General features: G+C 39.2%; 1 protein-coding gene across 1 annotated transcript; it reads left to right on the top strand.

Annotated features, from left to right (window-relative positions):
• Positions 1 to 3,767: 3,767 nt before the first annotated feature.
• trmt1 (tRNA methyltransferase 1) lies at positions 3,768 to 13,770 on the top strand. Its single transcript, XM_007229994.4, has 16 exons — positions 3,768 to 3,926; positions 4,693 to 5,071; positions 5,838 to 6,045; positions 6,172 to 6,359; positions 6,997 to 7,112; positions 7,840 to 7,952; positions 8,091 to 8,239; positions 8,403 to 8,486; positions 8,675 to 8,744; positions 9,161 to 9,295; positions 9,428 to 9,513; positions 10,475 to 10,583; positions 11,394 to 11,470; positions 11,630 to 11,749; positions 12,098 to 12,212; positions 13,381 to 13,770. The coding sequence occupies exons 2-16, from the start codon at positions 4,719 to 4,721 to the stop codon at positions 13,459 to 13,461; spliced, it is 2,004 nt and encodes a 667-aa protein (XP_007230056.3). The 5' UTR covers positions 3,768 to 3,926; positions 4,693 to 4,718; the 3' UTR covers positions 13,462 to 13,770.
• The last annotated feature ends 65 nt before the right edge of the window (positions 13,771 to 13,835 follow it).

The following is a 13,835-nucleotide window of genomic DNA, read 5'->3' on the forward strand; positions in this document are numbered from 1 at the left end:
ATTCGCGGAGCATGCAGGCGCGCGAGCCGAGCGCAGAGAACACGAGATCAAAAAGAAGGAGCACAGAGCTACTGATTATAATCTGATATCATACTGTCCATAAACAGCTGTATAATAATCTATTTTATACTCTGCATGCTCTGGAGTGGCAGTGATCACTTAACAATAAGGCATCTGAGCAGTGAGCTGAGGAGAATGGAACCGTGGAAGTATGGAATAACGGTCTATCCAATACTTCGGGGAGGAGCAGGATTTTTATCTAACCTCACTGCCTAGCATGGATGACAAATCTCCAGCTATTACCCCTGATTTCAGATAATATGCTGAATAAGCAGGTGTCCACATACTTTTGTCCACGTGTCCCAAAATGTTTGAATAGAGAGTTTCAAGATTGAAATGAGCTGCACCAAGCAACTGCTTAGCAACAGCTACTTTTATCTTGTGATTGAGGTTTAACACTGGTCAGCATGCTCTTCATGGTGAGGTAACATAAATTATCATAAGTTCTAGAAAAGCCTGACAGTGGGTGCAAACACTATCATTCCATTTCTGAAATTTATTGTGCAAGCATTTTACATTTCTCGATGTAGCAGGTGCAGTAGGTAGTAATGATCGTGATCGATGGCCTCTGGCTAGAACTGTCCATGCAAATGTCTCTGGAAAAAAGTCTCTGGAAGGAATCACACTCACAATCTTTAGCTTCTATTGGAAATGGCAAAAGTCATGGGACATAATGCTAGTGCCTGTCTCATGATATCTGGCATCTCAGTGTATATCAACCACCTTGAGACCACTTAACCAGTGGCACCCACCTTGTCTCATCCAATACTGTGGAAAGTACTAAGGACCAATTTATCAACATAATAGCAAACAGCTGGGATATCATAGCAGCCAAACACCTAGCAACGTCATATCAACCACGTAGAAACACCATAGCTACGACCTGCCCAAAGTAATTTTCTTATTTTATCTTGCTGTTTATGGTTGGTGGCTTTATTTTAAAATTTAAAAAGTGCAGTAATAATTACTTGGTCAGGAGATAACACTGTGATAACACTGTGTGTGCTGCTAGCAGAGTTTGTTTCTTTTGCAAAACTAGGTTAGTAATATGTAGATTGCTTCTCATGTTTTTGTCCATAGCAAAGTAAGACAAACTCAGGTTGCATTCCACTTATGTAATTTATGTCAGAGCTGGAATTTATTTGCGGGTGAACTTGAATTGTCTATGCTTTCTGACTGGGCAGATTGTAGCAGTGTGTTTATAAATATAAAATATATAATATTTGTCACCTTCCTAAAATAATTGCATATGTCATTTTTTGGTAAAAATTTACTTTTTGTCTAAATCATCTCCTCATTATTCTTGCCAACTGTGGTAAAATTGCCTACACACTCGTTGATCAGATCATTTATTTATATCCCTTTATAAAAATGGATTACATCAGCAGTGTGACTTAAGCTAGTTTATTTTAGCTAATTCAAAATAAAATATGACAACAACATTCCAAATTGTTTCTGGTTGGTTCTACTGCTAAACTATTGTCTTAAACTGGTGTTATTTTTTTTAATAGTGTTGTAAAAAGAAAATGAAAGATGGGTTTCCCCCCACCCCTCATCCGGGGTACAACTCCCCTGCGTGTTCGTTTTGATGGAGAGAGTCGCAGACAGGTGGAGTGAAGTTGAAAGCAAATCAAGTATTTATTACAAAATACTGAATTCAGGACTCCATGTTTATACCCCAAATTATGTGAAACCTGCTGATGAGGCGTTGCTAATGATTAGCTCATGTTAATATGCATAATTTTACGTGTTAGTACTCAAGTTTCACATGTCTGGCCGGACCACTAGTGTTTGGCCTTGACTGTGTCCAGACAGACAGTGTGGCATTGTTTCAGGAAATCGGACAGTACTGCCCTCTCTATGTGCGCGTGTCCTCCTCCCGCTTTGATAGCCACGCACAGAGAGAAAGGCCGCCCTGTTCATCCCGAAGTCTCCTTTGTATCAAAGTTCGTACAGAGTGCACCAGTCGATGATTGATGGCCGTTGGTTAGGATCATGCAGTGACCAAAATGCCTTAAGCGTGAGCTAAACAAGTCACACAATAGATTTCATATGTTATATGCTAATATGTCAGTAACACGTGGTTAGTACGCCATACAATAGATCCTATGTGTTAGTTAAATGTATCATGTGGGTTAGTTTGTCATATAATAGAGTCTGTGTTAGTTACATGCCTGATCAAGCAATGTTTAACTATATGTGTAAAGAATATATATTGTGAGTATTGGTTAATCTTCTATATAAATGTGTATAAAATACAATGTGAGTATTGGTTAATCTTCTATATAAATGCATATAAAATACAAGGTTTCACACAATGATTATGTGATTGTAGATGCTAAAGTTAAGTAATCATTATTGAAGGATATTTGTCAACACACCCAAGGTATAATAAACGGTTAACTCTTCAATAGCCATAACAACTATTATATATTTTTTGTGTTTCCTGAAAAACCTCAGGCGATTATATTAGAAAGTTGTCAATATTTAATATAACAATTTGTATTTTTGATTCCCACTATAATGTATTTATCCCCAAGAGAATCAGACACAGTAGTGCTGCTGGAGTTTTTATGGAGAGCCTGTCCACTTTATATTTTTCCTATTAAAACAGAACAGGAATGCATACTGCTTGAGGGGTTCCTTAATGGATGAGGGTGAATGGAGCTAAACAACTTTGGTAAAACAGTGTCTATGTACCGAATTGTCCATGAGTCCTTTAATCTTGAAAAGTATAGTGAAGTATTTTGCTAAAAAGTCAAAGAAATATAGGCAAAAATATATTTCCATTTTTCTATAGCAAACAGGTTTTGTGCACTAGAGACACTAGCATTATTGCTAATGAGCACGGACTGGTCGGTGAGCCGATTCTGGAATTACAGACAGAGCACAATTGTCTGTATATTTCTCGTGTATATTTCTCAGCATAAACATGATCAAATGTACAGTACCAGTCAAAACTTTGGATACAATTTGTCATTAAAAAAGTCATCCAAAGAAAAACATACTGAATTATTTAGTGAACAAAGAAGTGTTAAACAAAGCAGAATGTTTTTTTAATATAGATTTTAGATTCTTTGAAGTAGCAGCTTGACATTTGCTCAGTCAGCTTTATGAGGTAGAATCACCTGGATTAGCTTTCAGTTAACAGCTGTGATGAACTTATCAAGAGTAATTACTTGAATTGCTTACTCAAAACATAAAAAGTTAGTGCCAGGAACAGGAGTGATTTTTTTCCCCTAAAAACAATAATTTGAATTTCTTGAGAGAAAATAATTCTTGAGAGAAAATCAAAGACATTTTGTGGATTAAGCAAAGCTGCCTGAGTTTAACCAGTACATATTTTGAATAGTTAAATATATGTGTTATTTGATTTAAATTTAATTTTAGTTCGGAAGAGTTACAAGTAAATGGCACCCCTTTAGTGGAACGGCTCTCAATATGAACCTATTCATTTTGGACTCTGGAGCGCTCTCTGGTGTCAACTATACCCCTAAGGATATTCTCAAGTTCCAATTCTCTAGTCCCATATTCTTATCGACATTTATTTATTTATTAACATTTAGCTATCTTCTCATTTATAGGGTATGTACTGTAATGTATCTTAAAATGCACGTATATTGCTAGTTTTACTTGGGTATAATGCGTTGTTTTCATCGATGAAATCAATTTATTTTGTTTCACAAACGCGTTTCGCCTTGGTCTTCCGGGGCTTCCGTAGCGGTGGGAAGCAGCGTGTACATGTGATAGGAGAAACACACGCTCGCGCTGTCTCTCATACACTGTTAATGAGACTAAACTCTGCCGGTTTTACTGGAATACCTGGCGTGTCTATAGGTCACTGGGCAGCTACACCAGTCTGAGTGGTAAGAAGACTTTTTATAGGTTGTTTAGTTATTAAACTATCAGTTCCACCTTAAATAGTACAGCCTCGGATACCTCTGACTTAACTGGTTCACTATTTAAGGTGGAACGGACAGTTCAATAAAGGAGTGTGTTTACGCTTTTTAAGACCAACAGACTAATACATTTACTGGAAATATATCCTAGATTATTGTATGTTATATTGGATTACTGTACAGTAACTTATGCTTGAGGTCAGTCCGTTTAAAACCAATATCTAAGCTAAACAACCTAAACACGTAAAACAGACAAACAAAAATACAGCAATTATTTTCTATTGTTGAATAGGTATAGTAGGAATTTAGGTAATGATACACCGCAATATCAGTACAATCCATCATCGTGCAAACATATCAATATGTTTTCTCTGTCGAATAAACGTATTTTCATTATATGTATATATTTTTTCAATTCATACAATGCAAATAATAATGGACTGTTGAAGTGAATATAAATATAAGATGCTTAAATATGAGATGCTTAAATTAAAAGATTTGAATTGCCATACATCTAGTTCTCAAATGTTTCTAGGAAAAAGTGTTAAAATACATGTTTTGTTACATCAGGATTTTAATCTTAAAATATTTTCACTGGTGCCTACAGTATAAAACAGATCAGTAATGAACTGCTCATCGAATGTATCTAATTGATCTGATTTGTCATAGCTGGTTCCCTCTAATGCAAAATGTTACAGATCATGTAATAAGTTCTCACTCTATGTTCCATCAGGAAAAGCGAAGTCCCTTCCTGGGTCTATGCGACTGATTGCGGTTCTCTGCTTGGCTAAGACTGCGTTCAGGATCTCGCCTCGAACGCTTAAGGCTGAATCATTGGCTCTCAGAATCTGCTGGCCAGGACATCACACACACTTCAGCACTATGGACACTAACAAGGACCCTCATGACCCTAAGCACACTCTTAATTCTTCTGAAAGAGATGACGCTGCTGCAGAACTCACAGCAGAACCAGACAGCAGTATGGACACTCCAGAGGAACCGGGGCTAATGCCGGGGGAAACAGTTGTCAAAGAGGGGAAAGCGGCTATTCTGTTTCCCAGTGCTAACGAGGTGTTCTACAACCCTGTTCAGGAGTTCAACCGTGACCTCACGTAAGAACACTACCTGGCAAATCCCTGCTATGTAACTACACCCGAAGTGTAGAGTAGTTTTAAAGTTCTTGGCCAAAGCAAGGGAATATTTGTAAAAAGTTCATGGCCACAGTAAGGGACGTTTTGTACAGTCCAGTGCTACAGTAAGGGGAGGTTTGTAAAGTTCTTGGCCACAGTAATGGGAGGTTTGTAAAGTTCTTGGTTACAGTAAGAGGAGATTGTAAAGGATGGTGCCACATTAATGGAATGTTGTAAAGTTTGGTGCCACAGTAATAGAATATTGTAAAGTTCTGGGTAACAGTAAGGGGAAGTTGTAAAGTCCAGTGCTACAGTAATGGAATATTGTAAAGTTTTGGGCTGCAGTGATGGGGAGGTGGAAACATTCTGGGTTACAGGAAGAGCATGTTGTAAAATCCAGTGCTAGAATTTTGGAAGACTGTAAAGTTCTGGATTACAGCAAGTGGAGGTATTACAATTCTTGGCTTCAGTAATGGGAGGTTGGGACATTCTGTTTTACAGTAGGGGGAGATTGTAAAGTTCTGGCCTACTATAATGGGAGGTTGTAAAGGTTAGCACCACAGTAATGGAAGATTGTAAAGTTCTGGACTAAAGAGATTGTAAAGTTGTAATAGAGATTGTAAAGTTGAGGGTTAAAGTAAAGTTGGGTTATAGAATACTGAGCTGCATTGACAGCAGATTATAAAGTTTTGGGCACCTTTACCTATTTTGTAAACACTGTATATTTGTGTGTTTCTGACACCTGCAGGTGTGCGGTGATAACTGAGTTTGCACGAGAGACTCTTGCTTCCCGGGGCGTCCGCATCGCTGTTCCTGGAGAGAAGGAGAGAGTGGTCGTCAGTCTTTCTGATGAGATGAATGGAGAAGAGAGGGATGGAAGGACAGAACAGGAACAAGGGAAGGAGAGACAAGAGGCGAAGGAGTTTAGAACTACATCTGTGGGGGAGTGCTGTGAGGTGTGAGGCTAATGTAACTATAAGCTAAAAGCCTATATTCCTCTAATTAGCACTGGAGCTAACATAGCTTAGTCTATGTACCTGCACTCACCTTAAACCTTTGTCTGTGTGTGTCTTTGTGTTCAGGATGGTCTCCGTGTGTTAGAGGGGTTGGCTGCCTCTGGACTGCGCTCCGTCCGATTTGCTCTGGAAGTTCCAGGGCTGAAGAGTGTGACAGCTAATGACTGCTCTGCAAAAGCTGCTGCGCTAATCGCCCGGAATGCCAAATACAACAACGTCGCACACCTGCTGCATGCCAGCCAGAAAGATGCCAGGTCAGACTGCATCTCATACACAATAAATACACACTAGCTAGGCAATGGACAGCTTTCAAACATGGTGGAGGAAGTTTTACAAACTGATGCAGCTTACAGAGAGAGCCAGCCAGTATAAACTACAGCTTCCAAACATGGTGCAGGTAGTTTTACTACCTTTATTCTACCTCCATAATTGAAAGCTGATGTACTTGTAAAGTTGATATACTTATGCCCAAATAAGTATGAAAGCTGATATACTTGTAAAGTTATGCCCAAATACTCTGCTCATGTCCGGGCATAGTGCCGCATGTGCCAAAACCCAGGCACTGAATATAATATGGGAATTCACTACTTTTACCTACTCTAGTTGCTGAGTATAAACCACAAATTCAATTGCCCAAATTCACATGGCCTATGACAGTCTTAGGGGATAATGCTATATGTCAGGCTAAAAAACAGGCTGTTTTTTCATACTACTAAGTAGGAAATGTTAATCATTTTTATCTGTCCGTGTCATTAAATCAGTTGCAGTACACACAACACTGTCCAATGTCTATAGAATGTTTTCATGGTGTTTTTATGAATAAAATACAGTTTAAGCTGATATAGATGATTCTGTAATAGAAAACATAGCTGGTGCTGTTTTTTTGTTTAGTATGCTGATGTACGAGATGAGAGGGAAGAAAGAGCGCTATGATGTCATCGACCTGGACCCGTATGGAAGCCCCTCCCCTTTCCTGGATGCTGCGGTGCAGGCTGTCAGTGAAGGAGGTGAGTTCAGGCCTTGTCCCTTTTCATCAGTTTTCACATCTTTTGGACTATACTGCTCTTAAGATTTAGGGCCCTGTTCGAGGTGTGCTACAGTCATCAGTCTTGGCTACGGAGGAGTGCTACATGTGCCCAATGCGTGTACATCCCCATTTGCTACACAAACTAAGATGCTCCACAGTGCACAGACCCAACTTTTAAACCAACAATAAACAGTATATAAAATACAATAACTTTGCTGTTTCCATAAATGACCTGGTCACACACCTTCTGCTGAGAAGTGCAGAAGTGCTGCGCCGTTAAAATACCAATCCGTTAAAGTCAGAGTTAATCTTAAAGGAAATGGATTGGTTTATATCATGTCACACCCAAAACATACCCATTATAAATTAATAGAATTAGTACATGCCTTTTGTGCATTTTTAATGCCACGCAGGGTGTATTTTTTATGTTGTTACGATAACAAACACACACTGACACTCCTTTAATCAATCTGTGTCGTGCGTGGTTGACTGCTCGCCTATAGATCGCTAAAATATGGCCTGAAATGTGTCACCTGTGATATTTTGACTTTTTGGAACAATCCCATACTCCCATCCCATATGTTCACTATATGACATTTGTGACCCTTGTTATACCACACACGGACATGTGGTCTTTTGATTTCTGTAACACCTTTGTGTTCTTTTTAATCCTCTTCGAAAACTGTGACCTGTGTTTCCCCCTCCAGGGCTGCTGTGTATTACGTGTACAGACATGGCAGTGATGGCGGGGAACAGCGGGGAGACCTGCTACAGTAAATACGGCTCTGTCTCCCTCAAATCCAAATACTGCCACGAACTGGTGAGATGCACATCTGCATTCCTGAGTGTGTGTTTGTACTAATGTGTACAGACATACTAGTTGAAGGTGTTTTTGAGAAGAATCTGTATGTGATCTTAAACTGTGCTCATATTATGAACTGTGTGTGTATGCGCAAAGGCTTTGAGGATCATTCTGCACTCGCTGGATCAGAGGGCGAATGTTTATCAGCGCTACATTGAGCCCTTGATCAGCGTCAGTGTCGATTTCTACATCAGAGTGTTCGTCAGAGTCCGAACAGGACAGGCCACTGTTAAACACTCTGCCAGGTAACACACACCACACACACTAGCCTACAACAGTTTAACCACTCCATTTCAGCTTACAGCAGTTTAGCCCTGCCCATTCATACTGCAGTTCTGAAGTGTTTTTCTGAGTTGTTTTCAAATGTGTGTGTGTATGTGTGTGTGTGTGTGTGTGTGTGTGTTGCAGTAAGCAGGCTCTGGTGTATAACTGTGTGGGCTGTGGGGCATTTCACATCCAAAGGATGGGGAAAAGGATTTTACAGGGTAAACAGTAAGTAACCCTGCTTCTTGTTCTGGATCACCTGCACAAAATTAGCTCCACCTGTGGGAAGTACTTTTTGCATTTTTTTTAGCAGAAAATATTTAAGAAGCATGTTTAAAATAGTTAAATGTATCTTGATATTATCACAAAAAAATCAAGTATATACTACTGCAACCAAATGTGTTTGTATGTTCCAGTATGAAGTTCTCTGCTGCCACAGGGCCTCCCGTAGGAATGAACTGTGATCACTGTGGTCAGAGACACCAGGTATGAGCAGTTACCATTTTACTGTCTTTCATCAGGATTTACTCCTTTATTATTCTCTTAGCAACTCTTAAACATGGTGGAGGTAGTTTCACACACTGTCAGCTGCTAGAAACTTTGTGAGGGTAGTGTTACACACCAATACAACTTACAGTGAGAGCTAGTTAGACTAAAGTGCAGCCTTCAAACATGGTGGAGGTAGTTTCACACACAGTTAATAAAACTAAGACACTCAGTCTAAGCAGTTAGCCCCCCCTCCCTTCATATACATCAACGGTTGATGTTTTGAATGCAGGTATATCAGAAACACAAAAACACATTCAGACACAGAATTAAAAAGCATGGCATGTTACCCAGGAGCCAATTTTACCATTCATGTATTAACCCACCTGTCTAATCCCATGTATCTCCTCATTAAGCTTGGAGGACCCGTCTGGGCAGAACCCATTCACAACCTGGAGTTTGTGCAGAAGGTTTTGGCAGCTGTTTCAGGCAACCCCTCTCGCTTTGGGACGTCCAAGCGCATTGAGGGTGTTCTCAGCATGGTCACCGAGGTCAGTGTGAGATCTTTTTGTTTACTGAATGTGAATTATTCCTGATTATTCCTGTCTGTTTTATTAATTAAGCAGTCAGTGCAGAGAATTGGGTGAATGGCGGGAGTTTAATCTACAGATGTTCTTCTACAGGAGCTGCAAGATATTCCTCTTTATTATGTCCTGGACCAGCTTAGCAGCACAGTTCACTGCAATACACCAGCCATGCTGCAGTTCAGGTAACACACTGAACCCACAACAGGAACAAAACAAAACTTCATTTATGTTTCCTAATACCATGCTAGTTCTGTATATTTCTCTAAATTACGTGTATGTTTGTATGTATGTTTCTGTTATTTTATACGTTTATTTATATATATTATGTATATTTAGTATATTCTGTTTTATTTATATACAGTACCAGTCAGTAACAAGTTTGGACACACCTAAATTTATTGGTCATCCAAAAGTCATCCAAACTATGAAGGAAAACGTGGAATTATTTAATAAACAAAAACGTGTTAAACAAGCCAGTATATGTTGTATATTTTAGAATTTCCAAAGTAGCTCCTCTTGCTTTTGTGACAGCTTTGCACATCTTGGCTGGATTTTCTCAAGTCAGCTTTATGAAGCTTTTATGAAGATTACTTGAATTTCTTGGCTTTAATGTGTTTGAGAGTATCAGTTGTAAAGTTGTGAAGAGGTAGAGTTGGTATACAGTGAATAGCTCTATTTGAGTAATATTATAATCCATATTATGGCAAGAAATACTTAATTAATTAAATGTATTTTTTAAGAAATTAAGGTCAGTCAATCTGAAACATTTCAAGATTTTTGAAAGTATCGTCAAGTGCAGTCGCAAAGACCATCAAAAAGGTTCTTATGTAACTGACTCTCATCAGGACTCTCAAGGATAAGTTACCAGCCTCAGAAACTGCCAGTTAATTAACAGCACCCTAGATAAGAGCCACCTAAATGCTTCTCAGAGTATCTTGGTTTGTTTAACACTTTTAAGTTACTACTTATTTATGTGTATTTACTACGTTTATTTATAGTCTGGATGACTTCAGTATTCATTTAAAGTCTGGAAAAAATGTGAGCCTTACCATAAGCATTTCAATGCACATATGTATCGGATGGGTTGTGCAAATGACCAATAGTCAGTGAAACTTGATGAAGTTCTCTCTGCTGTTTTTTTAGGTCAGCTCTGCTTCATGCAGGTTACAAAGTGTCGTTCTCTCATGCTTGTAAGAATGCGGTAAAGACAGACGCACCGGCTGGAGTGCTGTGGGACATCATGCGCTGCTGGGTGAGCTGCATATAATCACCTTTTAAATTCTGTTACTTAGATTTTCAAAAAAATAAAATAATAGTAATATAAAATTATAATTGGGGTGCCGAGTTGTCCAGCGAGCCAAAGCGTAGCCACTACTATCATCGGGAGAATCCCGGTCATGTAGCTTGCCATTAGCTGCCAGAGTCCTGAGAGAGCACAATTGGCCTTGCTCTGTCTGGGTGGGTGGATGGTCCTCTTTCCCCTCATCACTCCAAAGGTTGATGTTGATCAGCACAAGGTATCTGTGAGCTGATGTATCAGAACCGAGACGCTGTGCTTTCCTCTGAGCATGCTGGCTACTCAGCAATGCTGCATCAGCAGCAGTTCAAGTTCTTCAGACTTCAGACTTCACCCTCCTTGTGTTTTGGCGTCACTAGGGGATATATAGCTGAGTTAAATGGGTGGGACAATTGGCCTTGCTAAATTAGGGAGAAAAAAAAAATACATTTGCATTACATGCATTTATTTGAAGAAAATGAGAAATGGCTAAAATAACAAAATATATGCAGAGCTTTCAGACCTCAAATAATACAAAGAAAGCAAGTTCATATTCATACAGTTTTAAGAGTTCAGACATCAATATTTGGTGGAATAACCCTGGTTTTTAATCAGTTTTCATGCATCTTGGCATGTTCTCCTCCGCTAGTCTTACATACTGCTTTTGGATAACTTTTTGCTGCACCTGGTGCCACAATTCAAGCAGTTCAGCTTGGTTTGATGGCTTGTGATCATCCATTATTATTATTAGTTAAATAATGTTGTGTGTGTGTGTGTGTCATGCAGGAGAAGAGCAACCCGGTTAAGAGAGAGAGATTATCAGAGACCAGTCCGGCTTTCCGGATCCTCTCTACAGAGCCTACGTAAGCTCCACCCCTCACCCATTACTGTACCCATTACACACAAGCACACAGCTTTCATGCTATACTATAGATCACACAGCTAGTTATTGGTTGTTAATGTGGTGGTGTCCTTTGAGGCTCCCTCTCTGGTTCTGACTGAGGTTCTGTACTGTGTTTCAGTCTGCAGGCATGCTTCGACATCCGCGAGGACGCTAACCCTCAGTCCCGCAAACGCCACCTCACACGCTTCCAGGAGAACCCTCAGGCCAACTGGGGACCTAAAGCTCGCGCCAAAGCCGGGTGAGTACAGAACTGCTGTGTCTGATCCTCTAATCGTACCAGCAGAACACACACTAACACGCAAACCACCACATGCAGTGTCCAGTGTCACTGCAGTGCTGAGAATGATATACTAAAAAAATAGCTGCTCTGTGGGGGTTCTGTGGGGTCCTGACCAATAAAAAAAAAGAGTAAAAGGAGAAAGATAAAGTATTTATAGTAATTATAGAACTACAAAGTGTTCCTATATGATCATTGGAGCTGATAAAATGTACAGTAAGTGAAAAAATACCCAGAATCCTCTAAATGAAAGTGCAGCTGTCAGTTTTTGTACGTTTTGTTTTAGTTGATGTGTTGGTGTGTGTTCAGTGGTGGAATCTCTTCCGAGCTGGAAGACAAGAGGAAACAGTTCCAGGGCAAACGGAAGAACCAGATCACAGACTCCTCTCAGCTAAAGAACTTCCCATGCAAAAAATTCCGTAAGGTACAAAACCGCAACATCGTCACCCAACTGTGTTCAGTTACATTTACAGACACACAACACTGACAGACGTAAAATCTGGTATAAATTTGCACACAAAACTGATCCTGGCCTCCTTTGGTAGAGATGTTCATTTCTGGTTTGCTTTCACACACCAGGGGCCTCATTTCTAATTGTGTTGTTGAATAATAATAATATTATTAATAATAATAATAGTAATAATAAAAGTGACAAACTACAGAAACTACAGAGTGAATTAAACTAGTGTAAAAATAATAATTTAAATAAAGTAGAAAAAAAATGCAAGCATTACTCTTTATTTTAATTTATTTTACTAAACATGCAGAACATGAGTGTTCACCATAGGGATGGTTTAATCAGTTCTCTCCCCCCCCCACGAAATTCACTACTTTTACCACATAGGGCCACTAATGACTGTTCTCTCTGCAGTGTTTTGCGTGTATGCGTGGCTTAAACCATGCTTAAAATGTACACTTGATTTTTATACACACACAAGCATTTTTTTTTTATAAATCCCAGTTTCTGCATGAAATGGTGCGCACACATAAAAGAGTTCCCAAAACTCTTTTATGTGCATGTAGAATCACAAACCTATCTTTTTGTTCTACCAGGTGTTTCATAACATACCCTGGAGCACCACTACTCCCAGCACACCTATTAACAAAACCTTTCTGAGGTGAACAAATAAAAAAAAGCCCATCATAAGCTATAAAATCTTTTTTTTTGTATAAAATATAATAAGAAATAAATAAGATAACTAAATTTGTATTTAATAAAAATATAAAGACTATAAAGATTTCTTAGTTGATTAAGGCAAGTTTCTTTAGAACTCTGTTGGAAATCCTTTAAGGCTTCCTTGGTGGGCGTTGTGCTGGTAATTTCTGTGTGGCATGTGGGTGTGTGATCTGCTCGAAATATGTGTCTCTTGTCAAATGCGTGATGCTATAGAGCCCTGCAATTACACATAAGTAATGTTTTTGTTTGATAATTTAATTCTGTGAATTATTCAGACATCAGAATTGAAACAAAACACTATTGATATTCAAGTGGTTTTTACTAACTTTGTTAAATATGTGACCGGATGCGTCATTAGTGTGAGCATCCACACTGGAGTTAAGGCAGGACTGAGTATTTATTTTTTTTGTTTCAGGGCACCTGCACTCACGGGGAAAAGTGCTGCTACTCCCACGATCCCGAGCAGTTGCCCAGCCAAACAAACGAGACCCAGTGACCAGTTCACTGAAACACACCTGTTCCTTCTGACCAATCAGAGTCACCTTCACCAGTTGTGAGAGGGGAAAGAACTGGGTGTGTTTCCTGTTTATCATATATTAGATTATATTAAATGTAATGACATCTCAGCACCAGAAACTGCAGGACTGAGAGTATCTTCAGTAACTCATTTGGGTTTGGACTGTAAAGATAAAGGTTCTTAATGGCTGCATGAAGAGCCAAACCATATGGAGAGTGAACAGACAGGTTCTTCATTTTTATTGTTAATGTTTTATTTTTGCTGACCAATAAACTCTCCATGAATGCCCATCTCACTCTCATGTCTTCCATAGTCCAATGTGTGTCTTCCATGCAATATGTGTGTGTTTTTGT

This window comes from Astyanax mexicanus, chromosome 23 (genome assembly GCF_023375975.1).
Source record: "Astyanax mexicanus isolate ESR-SI-001 chromosome 23, AstMex3_surface, whole genome shotgun sequence".
Classification (NCBI taxonomy): Eukaryota; Metazoa; Chordata; class Actinopteri; order Characiformes; family Acestrorhamphidae; genus Astyanax; species Astyanax mexicanus.

Bases quoted from the DNA above. Each gene is read 5' to 3' on its own strand.
- trmt1 (XM_007229994.4), top strand. From the start codon at position 4,719: ATGCGACTGATTGCGGTTCTCTGCTTGGCTAAGACTGCGTTCAGGATC. The intron at 5,072-5,837 runs GTAAGAACACTA...TGACACCTGCAG, and splicing joins GAGTTCAACCGTGACCTCAC to GTGTGCGGTGATAACTGAGT. The intron at 9,296-9,427 runs GTCAGTGTGAGA...GTTCTTCTACAG, and splicing joins TTCTCAGCATGGTCACCGAG to GAGCTGCAAGATATTCCTCT.